This window comes from Acipenser ruthenus, chromosome 9 (genome assembly GCF_902713425.1).
Source record: "Acipenser ruthenus chromosome 9, fAciRut3.2 maternal haplotype, whole genome shotgun sequence".
Taxonomy (NCBI): Eukaryota; Metazoa; Chordata; class Actinopteri; order Acipenseriformes; family Acipenseridae; genus Acipenser; species Acipenser ruthenus.
This window is the reverse complement of record NC_081197.1, coordinates 11,692,038-11,712,596: the sequence shown is the minus strand read 5'-3', so window position 1 is coordinate 11,712,596 and position 20,559 is coordinate 11,692,038. Positions and strand designations below refer to the sequence as shown.

Here is a 20,559-nt window from a genome sequence, read left to right as displayed (position 1 = left end):
AATCATGGTTCGCTCTCTAATTGTCATTTTTCTCAACTGTTTTGTGTTTTAAGATATGAATTCTAGCTTACTTACAGAAGCATCAGAAATTCTAATAATTGAATTGATTAGGCCAGGGATGCGTTTTCCAGCTTGCTTTACTGTATACCCCGTTATATTATCCATTTACCATAGTTTACCTTGGTGTGCCATGGGCTTTATAATGATTACCTATGCTTTACATGCTATCACTTTGCTTTAATACACTCTGCTGTGCTTTTACAATGGTAAACTTTTATAAAGGTAAGGCTCTTTTAGCTTTAAATATGTCTCTAAAATATCCTGCTCCTAAGTTTTTGACTGCCTTATGACAACTGCAGCACCTGCAATTTCAAATTTATAGAATCTGTGAAACAGGATTATCAGAATTATCTAGCAAAAAAAACAAAATTTTAATCAAGACACAAAAAGTGAGCATTACCACCATAATAGATTATTGTTCAAACCTGAGTCCTCTGAACTTTGTTGTCTCCTAATGAAAAAGTACATTCTGCAAAGTAAAATGTGTGATATCTTTTATATCGGATGACAGACGTCTAGGGGCCTGGTGCTAAGGTTTGAACATAGAATCTCCATGAGTTTCAACCTTAATCCTTGTCTAAACCGTGAGAGCACTCTGCCTTTGTAACAGAGCTGTAGCATTCATCAGAACCAGCTTACAAAAAATAAGAGACTCTTTTTAACATTATCTGCAAGCTGTGTGACGTTGTTTGTTGTTTTTTTTTTTCTGTGTTCCAGGCTACAGAGACGATATTTAGAATGGCTGTTGCAAGGGGAGACATTAAACCTATAAAGCATGGAGAGGTAAGTGTTAAAATACGATTAATACTTAAACCCTTCCCCTTTACAAAAGGCTGCCACAAAAGACTTGTAGCTCTTTGTTGTGGGTTGATTGGCAATTTGTCATAAGGGTGATTGAGTTGATGTCTGGAAAGTAAAAGGGGAAGGGGGGGGTGGGCAATTAATGTGAACCTGCAGTTTGTCATCTCGCAAATGTAGAAATAACAATATAAACAGATCCCCGCTAAAATGGAGTACAATGTTGTTATTAAATAAAACCGACTAGAACGAAACAACCCTCAGCAAATGAATAGATCCATCAAGTCAGTGTGGGTACATACTGTGGTCACTCATGTACTCCTACTTGAAGATTTTCTAGTTTTTTTTTTTCTTGATGCAGCATTTATTTCATGTAATGATCTGCAGTTTTGTAATTTCACTGCAGAGTTTTTACTTTGCTTTTTTGAGCGAATGTAAAATCCTCAATTGTCAGATTGGGAGTTTTCAGCAATTAAAGGGTTTTCCGAACACGAAACTGAATTTGTAAGATATATCAAGCTGAAGTTGAGTCTGTAACAGTTTTCTACAGACCCCGTAGTGCTAAATTGTGAATACTGACTCATTTAGGGGTAGCCAAGTGTGTTACAATGATTAACCTCCATGTTACAAAATGGAAGGATAACAGCACTTTGTTCCATGTCCTCTTTAATTATAAAACTGCTTTGTTCTACATACTGTACCTGTAGTTGAAAGAGGTATATAATAAATTAATCCTGTATAATAAACCTCCACGTCCCCTTTTGTACCATCAGTCATGCCCCCTTGGTTAGCGAGTGCAACCGTTTCTGCTCCAGTCCGCGGTTGCCACATCGCTTCCCTTCTGTGGCGATGACTTGGTGTACTGTAGCTCCGCCCCTTTTCTAGATGGCTGACTTCCACCTTTCCCTTGGAAGGAATTGTCAGACCATACAGTACGGGGCACTCTGTTCCCTTTACACAGTGTCCTCACCGGTCGGGAGGGAGATTTATAACCAAGATTCATTCTTTCTCTGTCACAGTCCTATATCAAGCTTAATTTGCATCCACCTTTAGATGCAGACGGCTGTTTCTAAAGCAGATGTTCTGATATGGTTTAAAACTTGACAGTTAAGCCCCTTTCACACTGGCACTCCTACCCAAGTCCGGACCCGGGTCCTGGCTACCCGGATCACAATCCCGTATAGTGTGAAACCACATACCTGGGTTAACCCAGGTCCAGTTACCCACCCCACCTCAGGATGTAGGGTTGACACGCTTTGACCCGGGTTGAGCGAGACAAAATGCTTGACGGCTGTTCATGAGCCGACGCAATAACAAACAGGCACGTCTGCGTGAAGGTTTCACTTCTGCAAGGAACATTTCTGTTTATTCTGTTTAACCATATTTTTGTTGATTGAGACACAGCATGAGCCAGCAGCAAGGATGAAGAAGCATTTGTTCTAATCAACATTTGGGCAGACGGTTCACTTCAGAGAAGCTTGGATGGAAGCGTCAGTAACAAGCTGCTTCCGGGGCATTGATACGCGCATTGTTTACTTGCGTCTGTCACCCAGGTCAAAAGCAGTGTGAAATCGCATACCCGACCCGCATGACACCCGGTCGTGCCCGGGTAGATCTTGCCAGTGTGAAAGGGGCTTTAGTTGGATTAACAGAGAACCCCAGTAGTTTTGATATGACTTCATAGGCAGAAATCACAAAGGATTCGGTTGAGATTAGATTAGAACCCAGGGGAAAGGCTTTAGTGTGTTTTTTTTTTTTCAACTTTGCAAACATGGTAAACTTTGATCCTGCCAGCTTCTTTCTTTTGTGTCACTCAGTTTTGGTTTTTTGTCTTTATTAATCATTTATCAAGCAAGGGAGTGAAGATAGTATTGTAATGTTTTACTGCATTTAGACTCTTTATATACTGTATCTAAAACTAGAACGAGATAGGGTCAAGCGTACATATTACCTTTGAAAATAGGTTGGTGTCTGAGGCATTTTTGCCAGTGGACTGCTTCCTATGCACTTAATGCAAAAAATCTAATTTATGGCCCGGTGGTTATTGACAAAAGCGGATACTGTGTGTTTTTGTTTGCTTGACAACGGCATTGTTATTCAGCGTTAATGTTTGTTAAGTATTTTACCCTGGTTCTTGGCTCAGTCCAGCTGTAGCTGTCATAGCATAACTGCTCTGTAAATCAGATCCATCCTCCCAGCACAAACCAATATACAAAGACTGCAAAGGACAGTTTTCCTTGAGAAAGTTGTATTGTAAGGAAATCATATTCCCAAGGTAGTTTTAGAGGAAGTTTCCAGACAGAAAACATAAATCAGACATTCTTATATAAAATGAGCTAGATGTGAAACTTTGGGGAGTTTAACAATACATGGGTAGGGGCAGGGGTAGAAAATTTTACATGCCCAATGCAAAAATGTACACTCCCAAAGTGTGAAACAAAAAAATTAAGCTTTTACCCTACCTTTAAGTGAGCAGGTTTCAGCCTCTGGGGATTCCTCAGTGACAGATGACTTAACTGCATGTCCAGCTGTGTGCCTAGTGCCAAGAGTCTCAAACGAGTCTCAAACGAGTCTCACAGGAGCATCTGGCTGAAAATCAGCAGGATTAGGTCCATCTATGCTGATTCTCATGAGGTTATTCAAGGTGTCCGTTGAAAGGCGAGAGCACAGTGGGGTTTTCAGTCTGTTAATTGCACTAAACCCTCTTTCACATGCAGACGTACTTGGAGATAGAGCCAGCATAATTTCAACTAAGAGAAGAACATTTTTAATGTTCTCTGGTTTGGTTTTGAGCAGGTATTTATATACAGCAAGCATACTGCAGGTGTTTTGCTTCATTTTATTTACAGTTAGTTTTAGAGCAATCCACTCATTTTGGGCACAGTCTTTTTCTTCATTACTTAAAATTGGCTAAAAGTGTCTAATTAAGTCTGAAATTTTATTATTTCCAAATGTTGCAAGAGGTTCTTCATTCATTATAGGCCACAGAGCAAAGTAAAAGACACTGAAGTTTGACCGTGGTTTCTGTAGTAAAACTTTTCCAGTGCAGCTAATGATTTCACTCAGAAGGACTTCCAGTTCTTTCTTGATAATTTTGAATTTCCAGACAGCCTTAAATTCAAATTTCTCAGCATATCCACTAGAAAATGCCTGCAGATAAAGACCAGGTTGGTGTCGGAGTCCTTCTAGTAGTACGCAAGCCTCTTCCAACTTACGACAGACCTCTGTTATGCAGCAGTCATCAGATTGAAACTTCTTCAACACTGCCGTCAGTATTTCCAAAATGTCAAGCCAGTAATGCAAAGTTTTCATAAAACGCACACTTCTGATCTCATTTAAAAAGCCCTTGTCTTTGGGTGATTTGTCATGCCTCTTGTCTGTTGCAATGTGTTCAAGGTGCACATCAATCTGTACAATGTTTTTTTAGCACGGCCAGTATTGTTCAATGTGCCCATTTGCGTCAAATACTGACTTATCTCCAATTGCAACGAAGTTTGGGAGAATACTGATATAGTTTTAAAATGCCTTTGACTGTATCTTCGTACGCTCCTTTCAAGTAGCTAGATTTAACAGCATCTGCAATAGCCAATTCAAGATTATGTGCTATGCAGTGAATGCGTATGAGATAAGGAATGTCTTCTGCCTTTCGTGTTGCAACACCAGTTTTTTCCCATGTTTATAGCAGCGCCATCCATATTCAATCCCACTATTTTCTCAAACCGTTGTTCTTCATTTAATTTAATTTCTTCTAGAGCTTTGATAATGGCCTCATGCACACCTTTTGTGTCGATGCTTTCTACATCGATTAACCCCGCTAGTTTTGTCACTGGTTTAGCATCATGTATGCAGCGAACATAAACAATGTCTTCCTTTACCATATTACAATCGTTGATCCCATCTGCCATTATACATATAAACCTTGCTTCTTCCAATTGTGTTAATACATTTTTCTTTAAGTGGTGAACAAACTCCTTGGTGCTTTTGACGTTTAAATAGTTTTGTCCGCAAACAACTCAGTTTTTCACTTGCAGTGCACATGGTTTTTGAATTTTGTAAATGACATTTCATCCTTTGCGATGAAATATGCAGTGTTAAGCTTTCATTTTCTGCATTTGTTCTTCAGTCAGTCGAATCATACATTTTTGAAAGGGTGTAGCTTTTGGATTCTCTCCTGCTATTTTTGCTCTCGTGCACAAACTGTGCTTTTTTTGTTTTGTTATGGACTCTCACAGAAGTAACTCGAACTGCAGCAATTTGTACACCTGATACCAAGTATCAGCTACTTTGATCAGCAATATTCGGAAACTGTATTTAGCAGTCTTACGTATATCTGGAGGTTACTGTTGTTTTCTGACTGGTAATACGTTTAGACTTTTGCATAGCTGGAGAACCACCTAATTAGTTGCTCTGTATTAGAACTGCACATGATGTGCATGTTTCTGACGTGCTTAGGTTGTTGAGTAACTCCATTCTGTATTATGATTGTCTTTTAAAGTAGTAGTTAGTGGAAGAGCCTGTGGTAGATCTTTCTTATGAAATGGATGGAATCTGTATAGTAAAGTGTACCTCTAACTTTAGTGAGGGTAACAAATGTGATATCCACCTGAACATTTAGTTAACTGCGTAGTGTAATGAAACAGATACAGCACTTATCTGTGGTGATGTAGAAGATAGCATAGAGCTGTGCCATCTCATTCTCTCCCAGGCAGCTTCACTATCCAGTCCTTTGTGATAGGCTTGGATTAGCCATTGTTATGCCTATAAGCATCTTCACTGTTTCACCCGGGGAATGAATTGAAAGGCCTCTTATCTGGTAATCAGACATTAGATTATGGAGTCCTACAACTCCATAATAATGAAAAGGAGGGTGAATTGTTCTTCACAGGTCAAGACTTCTTTTAATTATTGATTTAATGAAGCCTTGTTTGGAGGAGATAACATTGTGGTTGTTTGTTAAACAAAGACTGACAAACAACTTTGCTTTCTGAAGGAGGTGCAGGTGATTAGCAAAACACATTCCGCTATTATATATTTTTTACAGGATTTATAGGACTGAATTAAAAATCAAATAGCACAGCTGTAGATATAGCAGTTCCACAGTGCTGTTGTATTTCTTGGCTTTAGCTGGGCTGCATATTCTTAATATAGGACCCTATTACGTAAACATTGAATAATAAACTGAAGTAAACTTGTAGGAAACTTAAACAATCATATTTGTAAAATAGTGTATTTTTCAATTGTCCATTGCAACCACAATTATAAGCCGTTATTTATAATAAGTGTTTAGGTTTTGTCAACATACATTTTTATTCTTCTCCAATCTTGTAAATGTGAAATATTTTCAACATGCAGTACGGCTCCCGGTAAGCAAGGAGCCGTGCAGAAAAGTAGTGAACTGTGTTGGCTTCTTTACTTCTACATGTCTTGATATTCATGCTTGATTTAATGCCTCATTGTCCGGACTGTACAAAGTACAGGCATTTTAATCAAAGCCCCTGGGGCAGGACATCTTGCCTTCATTTATACAAATTGTTAGGTTGAAGTTGTGCTCTAATCAGCCGTGTCTGTCTGAAATAGAAGTCCCCATATGGAAAGGGTTAACCCTAACCTCCTTGCTTTTTTCTGTTTAAATTGGGCATTTTCTTATGGACTGAATCAGTTGGAAAGCAAATGGGAGGATCACATTATTATTATTATTATTATTATTATTATTATTATTACAATAGCAATAGCGTCAATAGCAATACAAGTATGCTTCGTAATATATACAGTATATACAGTATACAGCTATGGCCAAAAGTTTTGCATCACCTAAAATTCTAGGATTGAGACATAATTAAAAAACTATATGAACATAATTTAGATCTTTTATTTAACATCATGTAATCAAAGAAACTACAGAATGATATTGCAAAAGTTTACCGGAAGCCACAATAGCAGCACAGCATTTCATGTTAGATTTTGAGATGTCCCATTTTTCAATTTTTACTACAAAGCAGTATTTAATTCAATATGTTAATGTAACATTATTCAGCAGGTTTTATTCGACTTTATGAAGCAAAATTAGTGAATTCTACAGGGTGATGCAATGATGGTGGTGATGGTGAAAATATAATTATTATATATAAATAGTATAATGTATGGGTCAGAATATATTACCACACAATAATATGCTTAGCTGGGTGGGACTGGAATGCCTTCTGGCCTTGATTTGAACTAAGCCATTAGGGTTGCAGGCTGCAGTCGTCCATTTCAAAAGCAATATGAATGAAGGCCCTGTCCTGTTCCTGTTTGTGAACTTTAATCTTGCAGAATTACAGTAGCTTTATTTTCTACTCTTGAGTCTGTAGTCCAGACTACAGTAGATACTGTATCCTACAGCTATGCAGCATCTTATTTTAGCCTTGGCCTTTGACATTTCATGCGCAGTGTCCCGTCTATACATTGTCAGACAGGCACTAAAATGTGACTTGCCTGATTACAAGGGAGCATGAGAAAATGTTGGAGCTACACACGACTTGAAGTTGTTATTATTATTATTATTATTATTATTATTATTATTATTATTATTATTATTATTATTATTATTTGCAACATAAGGGTGGTCTTAAAATGCAAAACACTGGACCTGTAGCTTTTTTCCATCATTATTTGTTTCCTGTCATTTCACCATCAGACACTGCCAGGGGTATTTATTCCAGAGAGGGTCATTTATTAAGGAAATGGAGTTGTGATACTGGCCCTGGATGTTTTTTTCCTTGTTTTAAACTTACAAAGGATGTCATTCTTGCTTGAGGTCCAGAAAGTCCTATTTAGGCAGCTTGAAGAGAGATTTCCTGTTTCAAACTTGAGGAGACCTTCTTTAAAAAGTAATTTAGACTAACTGTATATCACATGAAGCTAAAAAACAGGTTATTTGAATCAAATGGTGTTTTATGATGGGCATAAGTAAAAGGATCAAATGTGTCAAACAAAAATGCACCCATGTTTCTCATATAATTTTTTTTGAGGTTTGCCTGGATTCTGGATTTATCGGGATGTCCTATATCCTGGGTCTTGGTGATGTTACCATCAAGTATCCAACCAGTAAATTCATTTCAAACTGCCTCTCAACCACAGCGAATCCAGTAAATGACATTTATACATAACAATGTGTTTATATAAAGTTTATATTATTTTAAAGAGATCTGATTTTCTTTCTGTGCTGACAAACTCAAACTGATTCTGCCAGCATAGGTCTCTTCAGCAGCTTCAAATTGATACGCAACATGGTGCATTAAAAAGGTAGGATACTTTGGAAGTCATACTAACATTTTACTGGTGTTAAACTATGTTTAAAAAAATGGATTATAAAAATGCATCATCTTCTAAGCCAATATTACAATATCCATTTACTTAAAGATGTCTTCTAAAGATATTATTATTTATTTCTTAGCAGACACCCTTATCCAGGGTGACTTACAGTCATAAACAAAAAATACATTTCAAGAATCACAGTACAAGTATTAATACAATTAAGAGCAAGATAAAATACAATGACTTCACTTCTAGTAAGTACAAGTATATTACAAAATACGAATCAATATCAGAGCAGATAACAGTGTCAGTGATAGTTACATCAGGATACTATTAAATGCAAAATACTACAGTTTGAATAACACTTGTGGCAGATTACAGTACTCTAAAGTAGAGGATTAACTGCAGTAAAATAGGGAGCAGATAAGTGCAAGTAAAAGCGCATTAAGGAAGAGTGATAAAGTGTCCAGAGGGAAAAGAGGAGTTCTACAGGTGCTGTCTGAAGAGGTGAGTCTTGAGGAGGCACCTCTTCAGACAGTCTTGAGGACTTATTGCATTATTGCAGACAGGATTTTGGTGGATCGAACACTGTTTTTGCTGTGTTCCCCAACGATGGTGCATTAATTAAAATGTTTTTGAGTATTATTATTATTTATTTCTTAGCAGACGCCCTTATCCAGGGCAACTTACAATTGTTACAAGATATCACATTATTTTTTACATACAATTACCCATTTATACAGTTGGGTTTTTACTGGAGCAATCTAGGTAAAGTACCTTGCTCAATGGTACAGCAGCAGTGTCTCCCACCTGGGATTGAACCCACGACCCTCCGGTCACGAATCCAGAGCCCTAACCACTACTCCACACTGCTGCCCTATATGGTTCTCGAGATGGGTTATGTAGTGTAGACAGGACCTTAGACACTTAACTGGCTAGAACTGTCTTTGCCTGTTGGGAAGTGTTAAATCTACAACACGATATTATGACACTTGTGTATTGACAACATACTGTATGACATTTATAACTGTTAACATCTGTTCTTTTATAGTAATGAATATGTATTATGTGTATTGGAGGAATTAAACCAGTATTCATTTGTGTTTTATTCAATTCTCCTGTGATGAGGATGGAGGCACTCGCTTTAACCTTTTTGACTTTGAAAATGGTGCAACAGAGAAGTAGTACATTAATCACTTTTATTACGGAAATACCAGCAGTTACTGTACAAATCTTTTCATTTTATTTGTTTAACTAACATTGAATGTTCATTATACTGTCACAGCTAGCAATGTTTACTAGACCTGGAAATGAACTGCAGATTACAGTGTTTTCTATACAGGTCTGTATTGTGTTCTTTTTATGAATAGATGGGGGTGGGCAGTTTACAGGACCTGGGTTACACACCCATAGGTTATTCAATGAATATATGGTAAAGAAAGGACTGCTACAAAGAAAGGGGCTCACACAGCTTTACAGTATCTTAATAGGGCTTTTTTCTTGTTACTTGAAACTTGAGACAGTAATTAGGAAATGGGCTCAAAAAGGCTGAACAAGCAATATGGATATTTTACACATGAGATTAAGTTCTACGGAAGATGGTTTTCTTAAATATATCCATCTGTCACCTTGGATGTCAAAATAACCCTTTTCTCTGTAGTGAGTGAATGGAGGGTGTTTCCTGTGTGTATAATCCTGGCTACAGGGGTCCACTTTTGTGTCTGCATAAAGACTATAACGAAAGGGATGTGAATGCAACAAAGGAATCTTGACTGTGTTATCGATTTACTGTTTTTTTTTTGTTTGTTTTTTTGGCCTATCCCATTCTTAACAAATCCCTGAGAGAAATATTCACCTATTTAAGAAATTCATGTCTCATTTTTATTTCTGAAAAAAGGGAGACCTATATAATCTCAAATATAGTGATTTTGTCAATTTTTTAAAAATTGTATTTTTTGATACATTATCACTGTTTTTGTATCCAAGTTGAATATCTCCTCTCTGTTGACTCACCCACTTACTGATCAGGAGTTCTGAAGGTCAACAGGCAACTCCGTCTCCGTTGTCAAACTACTGTCTTCTATTTATCAGCCAAACCTAATCAGCCAAGCTATTGAACCCTGAAGGCGAGCACCCAGCCTTGGAAGATTCTGGCAGGACTCCCCATGCTGGAACTAGCCCCAACCAACTGTCCTGATTTATCTGCTACATTTGTTAATCATGTTTTATGCTAAAACAGATTTAATTTATACATTTTACTCACAATTGCTAACACAGTAAAGTAGCATTCAATGATTGAAGTTGAAGTAAACTTTCCACTTCCAGCTGTTCTAACTTCTGCTGACAAAGCAATCATGTCTGTTAAGTCTAGCCTTGTAATGGCTGTTATATGATGAAGAGAAACTGCCTAATGCTTAAGGTTGACTGGTCAAGGATGGGCGCCATTATATGCCTGTGATTTTTTTTTGGCTTGAATGTAAAGCATACACTAATGTTAGCTGAAACAATGATGAATTCCTTCCAGCTGTCCAGTTGTTGGCCTTTTTAGAGAGAGGGGGCTTCTATTACCATGTCTTACTTAATGACTTGATTACTCCTCATCAGACAGTGTTAGATATAAAGCAGTGTAAAGTGGTAACATTGTAAACACAAAACAAGTAATACTGTATGCCATTAACAGTGCTTAAAAATAGCTTGTTTTTTTTTCCATGATGAAAATACACTATAGTTCATTGTTATAGGATTTGTACAGTAACCTGGTACATAGCTCTTAATGTCTGATTGGGAACTTTACACAGCAAACAAATGGTTTGATGTGTTTAGGGGTTTCATTTTATCTCTAAGCTGTACAGAGCTCAAAGTGAAACAAGCAGGGCTAAAACTTTGAGCGAAACTAGCATGTGCTGTGTTAAATAATGAAGGTAGCTCAACAAATAGTTGGATGTACAGCATGTAAAAATAATAATTTTACAATCATCAGCAAAGACCATTGTAAAGGAAAGTGGGTTCATCCCATGTGACCATTTCAGTTTTTACTATAGGGCTGAGTGACGGAGTAAACAGTGCATTTTTTGAGCATTTAATCCCCAACAAATTGTGCCCAGCTGGATCTAATCGCACACTTGAATTACAAGATCGTATCAGCCTGTTTCTCTGCACATCTGACTTCAATTAAACTGGCAGCTCATTTGGTGTCTAATGAGCAGGCAGGGTTTTATTTAACCCTTTTTTAATAATAATGTTCTCATGAAACCTTTTTGGAAGGTAGGGGTGCATTTTCTATATTTTGTAAGATCTTGATCAGAGATAAGTAAAGGTAGTGGCTGGATTGGTCACTGAACTACATTCATCTTTCAGTGAAGACATGCATTTGGAAGTAGATTATTTTTATTTAATCTCCCTTAAAGTCCAATCTGTCTAAAATAAAGCAGCAACAGTAACATGCTATCAGGAATTGATGATGAACTTTTTTTTTGGGGGGGGGGGGGGACCACAATGTGTGCCACTACATCAAAATGGACTGTTACCGATAATGCACACTAGTCCCTTTTAAACCACTGTAAATAATCCATGTACCAGCATTAAGCATTAGAAAACTTGTGTGGGAAATAGATTCAGATCTCCAAAAATGACCCTTTCTCGTAGTTGCTGTTCTGCAAGACCCAGAGGTCCAGCCTTGTTTATCCCCTTCCCTGAACTAATTTAGATAGCTGATTTCTGGATCATTTAATAGTCATCTCTTAAGTTGACATTCAAACAGGTAATGGGGACTTCTAGTCACAAGAAGATTTTACTGACATGCATAGAGTAGCTTTGGATTTCGAGTACTGGCATAACAAATGTATTGTCCAGAAAAAAAAGAGAGACTGATATTTGCAACTTGTTTTCATTAATATGTTTTTCATTAGCAACATAAATTAGTAGTGTTTTATTAGGAACACATTATTAACAAATCTGTGCTTGGGTGATCCAAGCTTATTTACTTTGCTTACCTGCAGTGTTTAGTTGCTGAGCAGGGGAGTGATTGCCTGGTATTCCGGAGGGGTTGATGGATGGCTTCAGGCAGGGAAGTAATGAGGGTGAAGGTAACCTTTATGTATGCCTGCTGTGGCAGTCCCTTGGTTTGTTGACAGAGGCAGGCGGGTCAGGGGTATTTGAGAGGACACCAGATAGATGCTCGCCGAGAAGAAGCTATGTTTAGCATAGAAACAGTAACAACTGTGGCAACAGCCCCAGCATAAGTTAGCCCAGTGTCTGGAGCCTAATTGTGGATTCAGGTTGCAGTGCAGCATGGCCAAGTGTATGTAATTCCAATTCACTTTGGCTTCAGTTATCCTTAATTTAAGGGGATTTTGGCCAGTACTTATTGATGTCTATATCCTTGGTATTGCTGACATAAGAAAGACCACTGAATATTATATTGTAACAGAATTATAACTGATGTTCATTTATGAAAAGCTCCCAATAATACTGTAATATATCACTCACCTTTTAGTGTAAAGTATTAATATTTTTTTTTTTTCTTACTCTGGTTCTTCATTGAAACAACATGAAACATGTTAATGGTCAGGTTTCACCACTTACATGTGATACATTGCAATAGGAAAGTGAATGAATTGGATGGAAAAGATTTCAAATTGAGCCCTTGCATATTCTTTTAATGTGATTATTCAATTATATATTTCACTTTCACGCAGAAACTAAAACAGTTAATAACTTCTGTGTTACAATTTATAAATGTATTCAAAATGAATACCACAATTGCATCAGCTAACACAAGCTAATTAAGGACATTTCAGAGCAAACCTGTCTTGTGAAAAGCTGTGATTTTGGAAGTCAATTGTTCCATTCCAAAATAACAAGAGATTTTCATTTCCCTTTATTTTTTTATTTTAGTGCTTTATCTTTGGCAGCTGAGCAGTTCCAATGGCGAGCTTGCCTAAAGTCATCGAAGTGCGTGTCTGGAACGGTTATTTTAACAGTGCCCATGAGATGGGAATGTGGGCCTGTGTGGAGTTTACAGGGAGGCCTTTCGAGTGCTCACAGGAAACCAGCCTTAAATGTAATTGTGAACAAAACGGCTGGGTTACTCAGAGCTTCCTGTCTGCTGATGAATGACAAAAATGTTTAACTGAAGAAAAAAAATCACTGGAAACTGCTGCCCCCCCCCCCCCCCAAGAGCTAAGTTCCTCAAGCACAGTTTAGACTGACCTGCTTGCTTTAATAAGAGCAGCCCTAATTAGCCATGGGTCTAATTTGTAAAACATGCTTAACCTTATACCCCTTAACCTTCATCCATTTTTTACTTAGTTGTCTGTCCAGAACCATATACCCAAATAAAGTATTCACCGCACTAGACTGCGTGAAATCCTTTTCAATACATTGGTAAGATGATCAAACCAAGTAGTCATATCTAATAACACGATTTAAATCATACTTGTACTACTGACATTGCACTGTGACATTGTGTCTGTTGCCTAGTTATATGCTTTGATTCTAAATCTGTGTTGCTGGAGAATAAACAATAGTTCTTTTATAATTCATATATAATGCACAAATGCATATTTAAAAACTCATCTGAAACCATGTGTTTAGAAGTAGTTTACTGCCTGGAATCTTGTGTTCTATCAGTTTCACGAGGACTGTCTTTTTATAACTTCAGTACAAGGTCAGTGGTGTCTCTAGAAGTTTCTTAGCTTTCCTCCTCATTCGTGGCATAACACTTATACAACACCAGACTCCAGACAGTAACCTCTATATGTCTGCCCTCAAAGCCTCCTGCATTTGCTGTACCAATTGGTACATTGAATAACTAAGGACACGATTGGAACCTTGACTGGAAGGGCCAAGGTTTTGTACAAGTGACAGGCAGACTGTTATAAATAATACTGTTATTTATCTAAACAGAAATATTGTGGCGGGAGGGGGGGTGTGGGGTAGGAAGTTTGCAGACAGATAATTAGAGTCTGTCTTGTTTAAATCTGGGTTGGGTGGCGTGTGTGTGGAGTCTCTTATACTTCAGTATTCATTAGTAAAACCTTATCGCTTGTGTTAATACCACACAGATCTGTAAGGTGGAAACAAAACATAAATGGACACTTCAAGGAATAAAGAAAAGCTCATGATCTGTTTGAAGTTGTATTAGTAGATTTTGCACACGCACAAAAAAAGAGAGAGACATAGGTCCATTTCCAATTAATTTTGTTTTGGTATTCATTTCAATATTAAATCCCTTATCTTGTTTAACTGGATTAGCGCACTGTCCTTTATTAAATTCAGAATGGCCAAAGCTTTTCAAATGTAAATGAATATAATTTACAACCCTAGCCCCCTTTAGTAAGCCATGATCAAAGCCTTTATAAAACGAATGCCCTTCAGTGCGAGTATTATTTGTGCTGGAGTACAGGTGTGCAGAGTACACTTGTTCTTGTTTTTCATGGACCTTACTCTTAAATAGGGCTTCACAATAACATTTTTAAAAAGTGTCATGCATTCTCATTAATCAAGTAATAAAGGCTGACTGGCAAACAAAACACTGCCTCCATTCATATCCGATTGATAAGAGGTTTCCTCAATAAATTGGCATGATATGTACTTTTTAATTTTAATGACTGGTTTTTTGTAACTTGTCCTGCCACTGCTTTATCTGTCACTTTTGAATTTAAATTCTGATCTCTCTGCACCTGAATGTAAACCCTTTAGCCCTTCTGTTGTGATGTTGGGATCCTGTCAGTTTCTGACTATAACATGTTAATTTTTGTGAACCTCCATTACCCCCATGGCTAATTCTATTGAACGATGACAGATTATGTCAGCTGTACATTACAGTGGCTCCTGTCTTGGGAAATGTGAGAGGTAGCTCATATTGTTACTTGACAGGCCCTTTTGTTTCTTTCACGTTCTCAGTAAACTGATACCTCCAAGACTCTTTGCTTTACATCATCTACACAATACAATTTTTGACTTGATGAGCATTCTGTGTTATTATAGCTATTTAAAGTTTTCACTGGCAAATATGCAGGTATACAATAGGAAAAAAAGAAACTATTGCAACAAGACCTGTGCAGTATTTGGCCTGCAGTAAGCCTACTCCTATGATCCTATTCCAAAACAGGAAGCTAGTTGACCTCAGGTGTTTTGTTTGTTTTTCGTTTTAACTGAATGCTGCCGTGCTAAAACTGCAATTCCTGAAGTTTACCAGTAATTTTTTGCTGTGACCATTTAGGAGCAACTGGTTCTCTGTTACAACCACCAAAGAACTACATGTAATAACTAATATCATTCAGAAGATCCCATGGTTCTTTGCATGTTTGTTTTTGCAAGTACTTCTGTTTTTTTAGGTACAGTTAAGCAGCAGCAACTTTTAATATATTCCATATCTGTATAAAGAAAGGACAAAAACACGGTAAAAAGGGTAGCAGTGATAAAGGCTAGGAAATGGATTTTAAAGCCTTGGTTATTACCTCTTTAATACAGAGCTGTTCCCTGTTTAGAGGGAATTCTGTCTATTATTTTCAGATTCCAACACATCACTTCCCTGGAATAGCATGTAGATGCAGAAATGTTTTTAGGGTCCTCATTCAAAAATGGGGACCCTTATATGCTGATTCTGTCTGTCCCACTATATCCAGTGAACATGCATTTTTGCACCAAACTTCACCAGACTTTTGTCATACATTCCTAGCCTCCAATAAACATTTCAGATTGCATTTGACTGTAATGCAATAACCTTTTGATTTGGTACGAATATTTTTACCCTGTACAGGCTCTCCTTCACTTTCTGACTTTGACTAGTTAAGAGACAATTGATCTTGTGGTTCGCTTGCCCAGCTTTGTCTTCTCACAGAAGGCATGACATGATTCATTCGGATGGTCTGAGCCCAACCGTTATTTTAAACAGCAAAGAGAATGTGTGTCTGTCAGCAGATTACAGGGTATGTCCTTCACCCTGTCTGCACAAACAGAGAGGAGCAGGGTTGCCCCTAAACTAAGAACCTCAGAGAAGATTCAGAGCCCAAGTCTGTCTGATGTTGACAGTTTGCAGGTTGTAGTGCATTCTGCAGGTAGTGTTGTGCATCTCATCCAGGGTCCCAAGCTTGTGTGTGTTTATTCTAAATTAGGATTCAACCCCTCATGACTGTTCTGTCGATTGGCGGTGTGTTGATGGAAATGCCATCAATATGTCTAACTCTTTCTTGGCTTTGATAAAAAGACAAATATGGGCTGTAATAATCTGTAATTGGATATTGTACTTCTAAAAAAAACAGAGTACATGCTTTCAAAAGCTTAGTTCAAATGTTTATTATTACTATTTTTTTTTAAGACATTTTAATGCATTGGGCTCAGACTGAGCCATATTACTGTACACCATTTTTTGGTGGATGAAATTGAGCTGGGTAATTTTATAGTAAACCACCAGAAAATAAAGAGTAGACCTATTATCCTGAACAATTTCCGGAGCCGATAGTTGTGCACTCCATTAGCAAACAATAGTTCAACTCAAAACTCTCTGTGCTTTAGAGAGTGAATTGTCTTTAGAGACCCACAATTTGCATGCTTGCAACAAGCCAAATTATGGGATAGCATGTCTTATCTGAATGTGGGGACTCTGATAAGATTATATTTGTTGGGTCACATTTCAAAAGAATAATATATTTGCTGTATATTTGCTATTGTTTTGATATAAATCTTCAATTTCTAAGAATGAGTACAATTCTTATTCTAAGTAAAATATGGCATTAGGGTTGCCACTCGTTCTGGTTTTGCCTGGATTGTTCTCTTTTCGAGGCAGCTGACATTAAATGTCAAAGTATATGATTTATTTTTTAAAATTTTTTTTTTTTGTACAAAATAACTCTGGTGTCCCGATTTTTTGAAATTCAGAGGTGGGAACCCTAGATGACGTGAGTAAGAATGAGTACATTTCCTATTCTAAGTAAAAGATGGCATGCATTTACATTTGTAGGGTTGTTTTTTATAATTGTTTTATTATTATTTTGCTAGAAAGCAGCGAAGAGTCCAGTTGTACTTTTTCAGTAGGTGGCAGAATGGAGTTGTCTGTGTATTATGGGAAGCTTTAGACTCGTAATGAAATACTGTGAGATAGATGTGGGAAGGAGTTTGATTTATTAAAGTAACTCCAGACTAGGAATGTGGTAGAGATATTTGCAATGTGTTAAATTCTTAAATGTTGTGAAGGTCATAAATGGATTCCAGGTCTCTTGGATAGTTCCATCTGCCCAATTGTATGTCTGTTGTATGATGGAATCTATTTACAGTAGCACGACAAGTTTTTTTTTCTATCGTTTTTTTTTTTTTTTTTTTTAAATTAAAAACAGAGCCTAATTGTAAAGATGTGTCATTATTTTTACATGAGTAATTAGTTTCACTAATTTCTAAACAAATTTAAATTGGAGTAAGAGATTGCAAGGCAGTAGTTTTCTGCATGAACCTTGTCAGGCCGGCTGTGTGACTAATTGTGTTTTAAAGGCAGAAAGTAGAAAGTATAGCCTGAGCCAAAAGTTTCCAAGTGCCTGAGTGTTGTGAGAGATTACATCTGACTGCATGACTCCACTTCATTTCCAATCACTGTCACAGCGTGAAGTTATTTGGTTGTTCTGCTAAGCTGATCACTACCCTTGTCCTTTCATTTTTTTTATTTGAGGGAGGCGACAACATTGGTATTTAGACACAGCAAGTGTGGCGTCTCCTTCCTGAGAAATGATCCTTCAGATTTTGATCTTACCTTTTTTTGTATTTATTCCACAAAATTACATGTTAAAAACAAACAAACATGTTATTAGTAACTGTTTATGTGAACACTGTGCTAAGACTTTGAAAAACCTTATATGTCTTATAAAGTATAGCATAGGTAGAACATTTAACATGCTACCAAAGGGGATATTTTAATGGATTCATGCATTGTTTGTGTAAAGATATTCAAAGTAGAACATTAATCTGAATAAAAAGCACTGCAAAAATCTATAGAAACCTATACTCAATGAAGATTTTTTTTTCCCCCCTAAGCATCGTCTGCAGTAATAATTACATAAAACATTTCTGTGACGTCACCCTTTGATCTTTGGATTAATAATTCTACAAATCTTCTAACTAAAAGTGGCTGTGTGGCTTTGAAGAGAAAGGGAGTACGGGGCAGATATATTGTTGATTTGTGCTGTAAATCCTCAGAAAACCACAGTTGGAACAATTCAACAGAAAAGTGAATACCATTTTATCACTCAACAATCACTACAACAATAAGTTAATTCTAGTATTACACATTTCAAACATATTGTTTACTAAAAGTAATACAATTATACATTAAAGAAAAAAAAATGTTTTCATAATTAGAAATTAATTTCCACATAAACACCCCCCTTCTAATTTTTATTTCACATATCTTCTGGACAGGTTCAGGAACAGCAATGTCATCATCACTTAGTAAATCTCCATCAATTGCACAGATATTAGATTTAAACTCAGCTTTTGCATGTCTTTCGTTTAACCATTGTTCAAACAAGCTTACAGCTCACTTACATTTTGCCTGAGTACTTCTTGAAAACGGACTGCTGGCAATGATATTTAGGTCTTCATCTGTTTTAGGTTCTACAAAACGATCCATAAATGTACTCTCCGTTCATGGTTCATATCCCTTTTTTTTTTTGCATTTTATTTGTATAATGCCTGTGACGAGTATGCCCGCCCCTGTATTATTTGTGTATTGTTATGATTTTAATGTATTGTTAAAATCCCCATCCTTTTTAAATTTGTGCATAATGTGGCCATCTCCAAATTAATTAAGCAGTTACTAATTTGGAGATGGCCATGTATATAAAATCACATTAGCTGCTCAGAAGGGGAGAGAAGGACCAGCACGGTACTATATATATATATAATGTATATGTGTGTGTGTGTTTTCGCCATCATGCCTTTTGTTTTGTGTGTTTTAGTACAAGTCTTTTGATTTATTTAATTTCAATAAATAAAGAGCACAGTGGCGACTCTCCTCCAGAGTTCTTGTGTGTGTTCCTGTATTTCCTGGTCTGTGACGTCACCCACCCAGCCATCCTGCCACAATGCCCCTTCCATGTTCTACATCTAAAAGTCATTGCTACTATCTTCACTTACAACAGACACTTTTGTCTGTGTAAGTGGGATTTCAAACTCAAACTCCGAAGAGCTCGAAACGGTGAATTATTGTTACCGATTTCAATAGTTATCGTTGTTTATCCCTTACACAGCAAGAGACCTAGTCTTTATTTAGCTTGCCAGCGAAAAAGCTAAACTCAACTGATAAGATGTCATACATCTACAGAATGCAAACTGCTCTGGATATTTTGATTCAATCTGTTCAATACAGTCGGTTTAACAAAATAAAATGTGCTGAATTAAAATATATAACTTAAATAAGATGTAATGGAACATGTATTCATACTGTGACATAAATAAACAATGTATTAAACAGTCAAAAAACATGCATGGCTGCTTTAACAGACTCTGATTATCACTAATCTTTGACTACCTTTTAGGTAGTCCAAGATTAGTGACAATCATTCAAGATTTATGAAACCAGCAGCTGGAGTTGCATGGTGCTGTTGGCTATTTAAAGGATCCAAAACCTCTGCAGCAGGAATGTATTGTGTAACGCATCATTGATATGCAAACTGTGTGAAGTTCTTCCTTTGTAGACTTCATCAGTGTAAATATTATTTATATTTGATTATTCAGTTATTTCTCTAGTGATGTAAATCCCAGGGATTAAATACAATTCTGTTGACAAAACTAAAAAAAACAATAAAAAATAGATGGTGCTGTGGTTTATCATGAATATATGGCAGATTACATTGCTTCCGCTGTTTAAACATATTTGATGTTTGCCAGTTTTAATCATTATGTTTCCATCAAACATAATTGCTATAACATGAATCAAAATAATTGCCTAGTTGTTTCACAACCTGCATATTGGCATTGCTTTCATCCTGTCTGTCAGGGGTGCCTGGAAGGCTCTGGCACTCAAGTGTTAGTGGTATTCAACAGCTGCAATAGTTTCGGTGTAGCCAGCTTGGCATGGAGCCTGAGAGATATCTGACAAACTTTTTTTAGGGATGATATCTCTTTCTGTATAATGAATTTGTAAAGCAGTGATTCGTAAGGGAATGTGGTTTGTGTTTCCTTTAACCCATAGAACACTTATCATTTCGGATTAGTCTGGTCTACTCAGCATAATGTAATGTGTGACATTTTCATTTTCCCATTTACTATGGAGGGTGCCACAGCTGCATATCCCCAGCAATGGGATATAGTGAAAACAACTATCGAAGATATTTATGTACAGTATAGATATGTGTATCACGCTTACCTTTATATATATATATATATATATATATATATATATATATATATATA

The 20,559-nt window shown here is 36.8% G+C and overlaps 1 protein-coding gene across 1 annotated transcript in view; it reads left to right on the top strand.

The window, feature by feature from the left end:
* Positions 1–20,559, top strand: part of LOC117405969 (transmembrane protein 135) — a 108,082-nt gene that overhangs the window by 49,823 nt on the left and 37,700 nt on the right. The window contains exon 5 of the mRNA XM_034009569.3: positions 778–843. Within this exon, the coding sequence (XP_033865460.1) occupies positions 778–843 (66 nt within the window). The remainder of the gene's footprint in view (positions 1–777; positions 844–20,559) is intronic.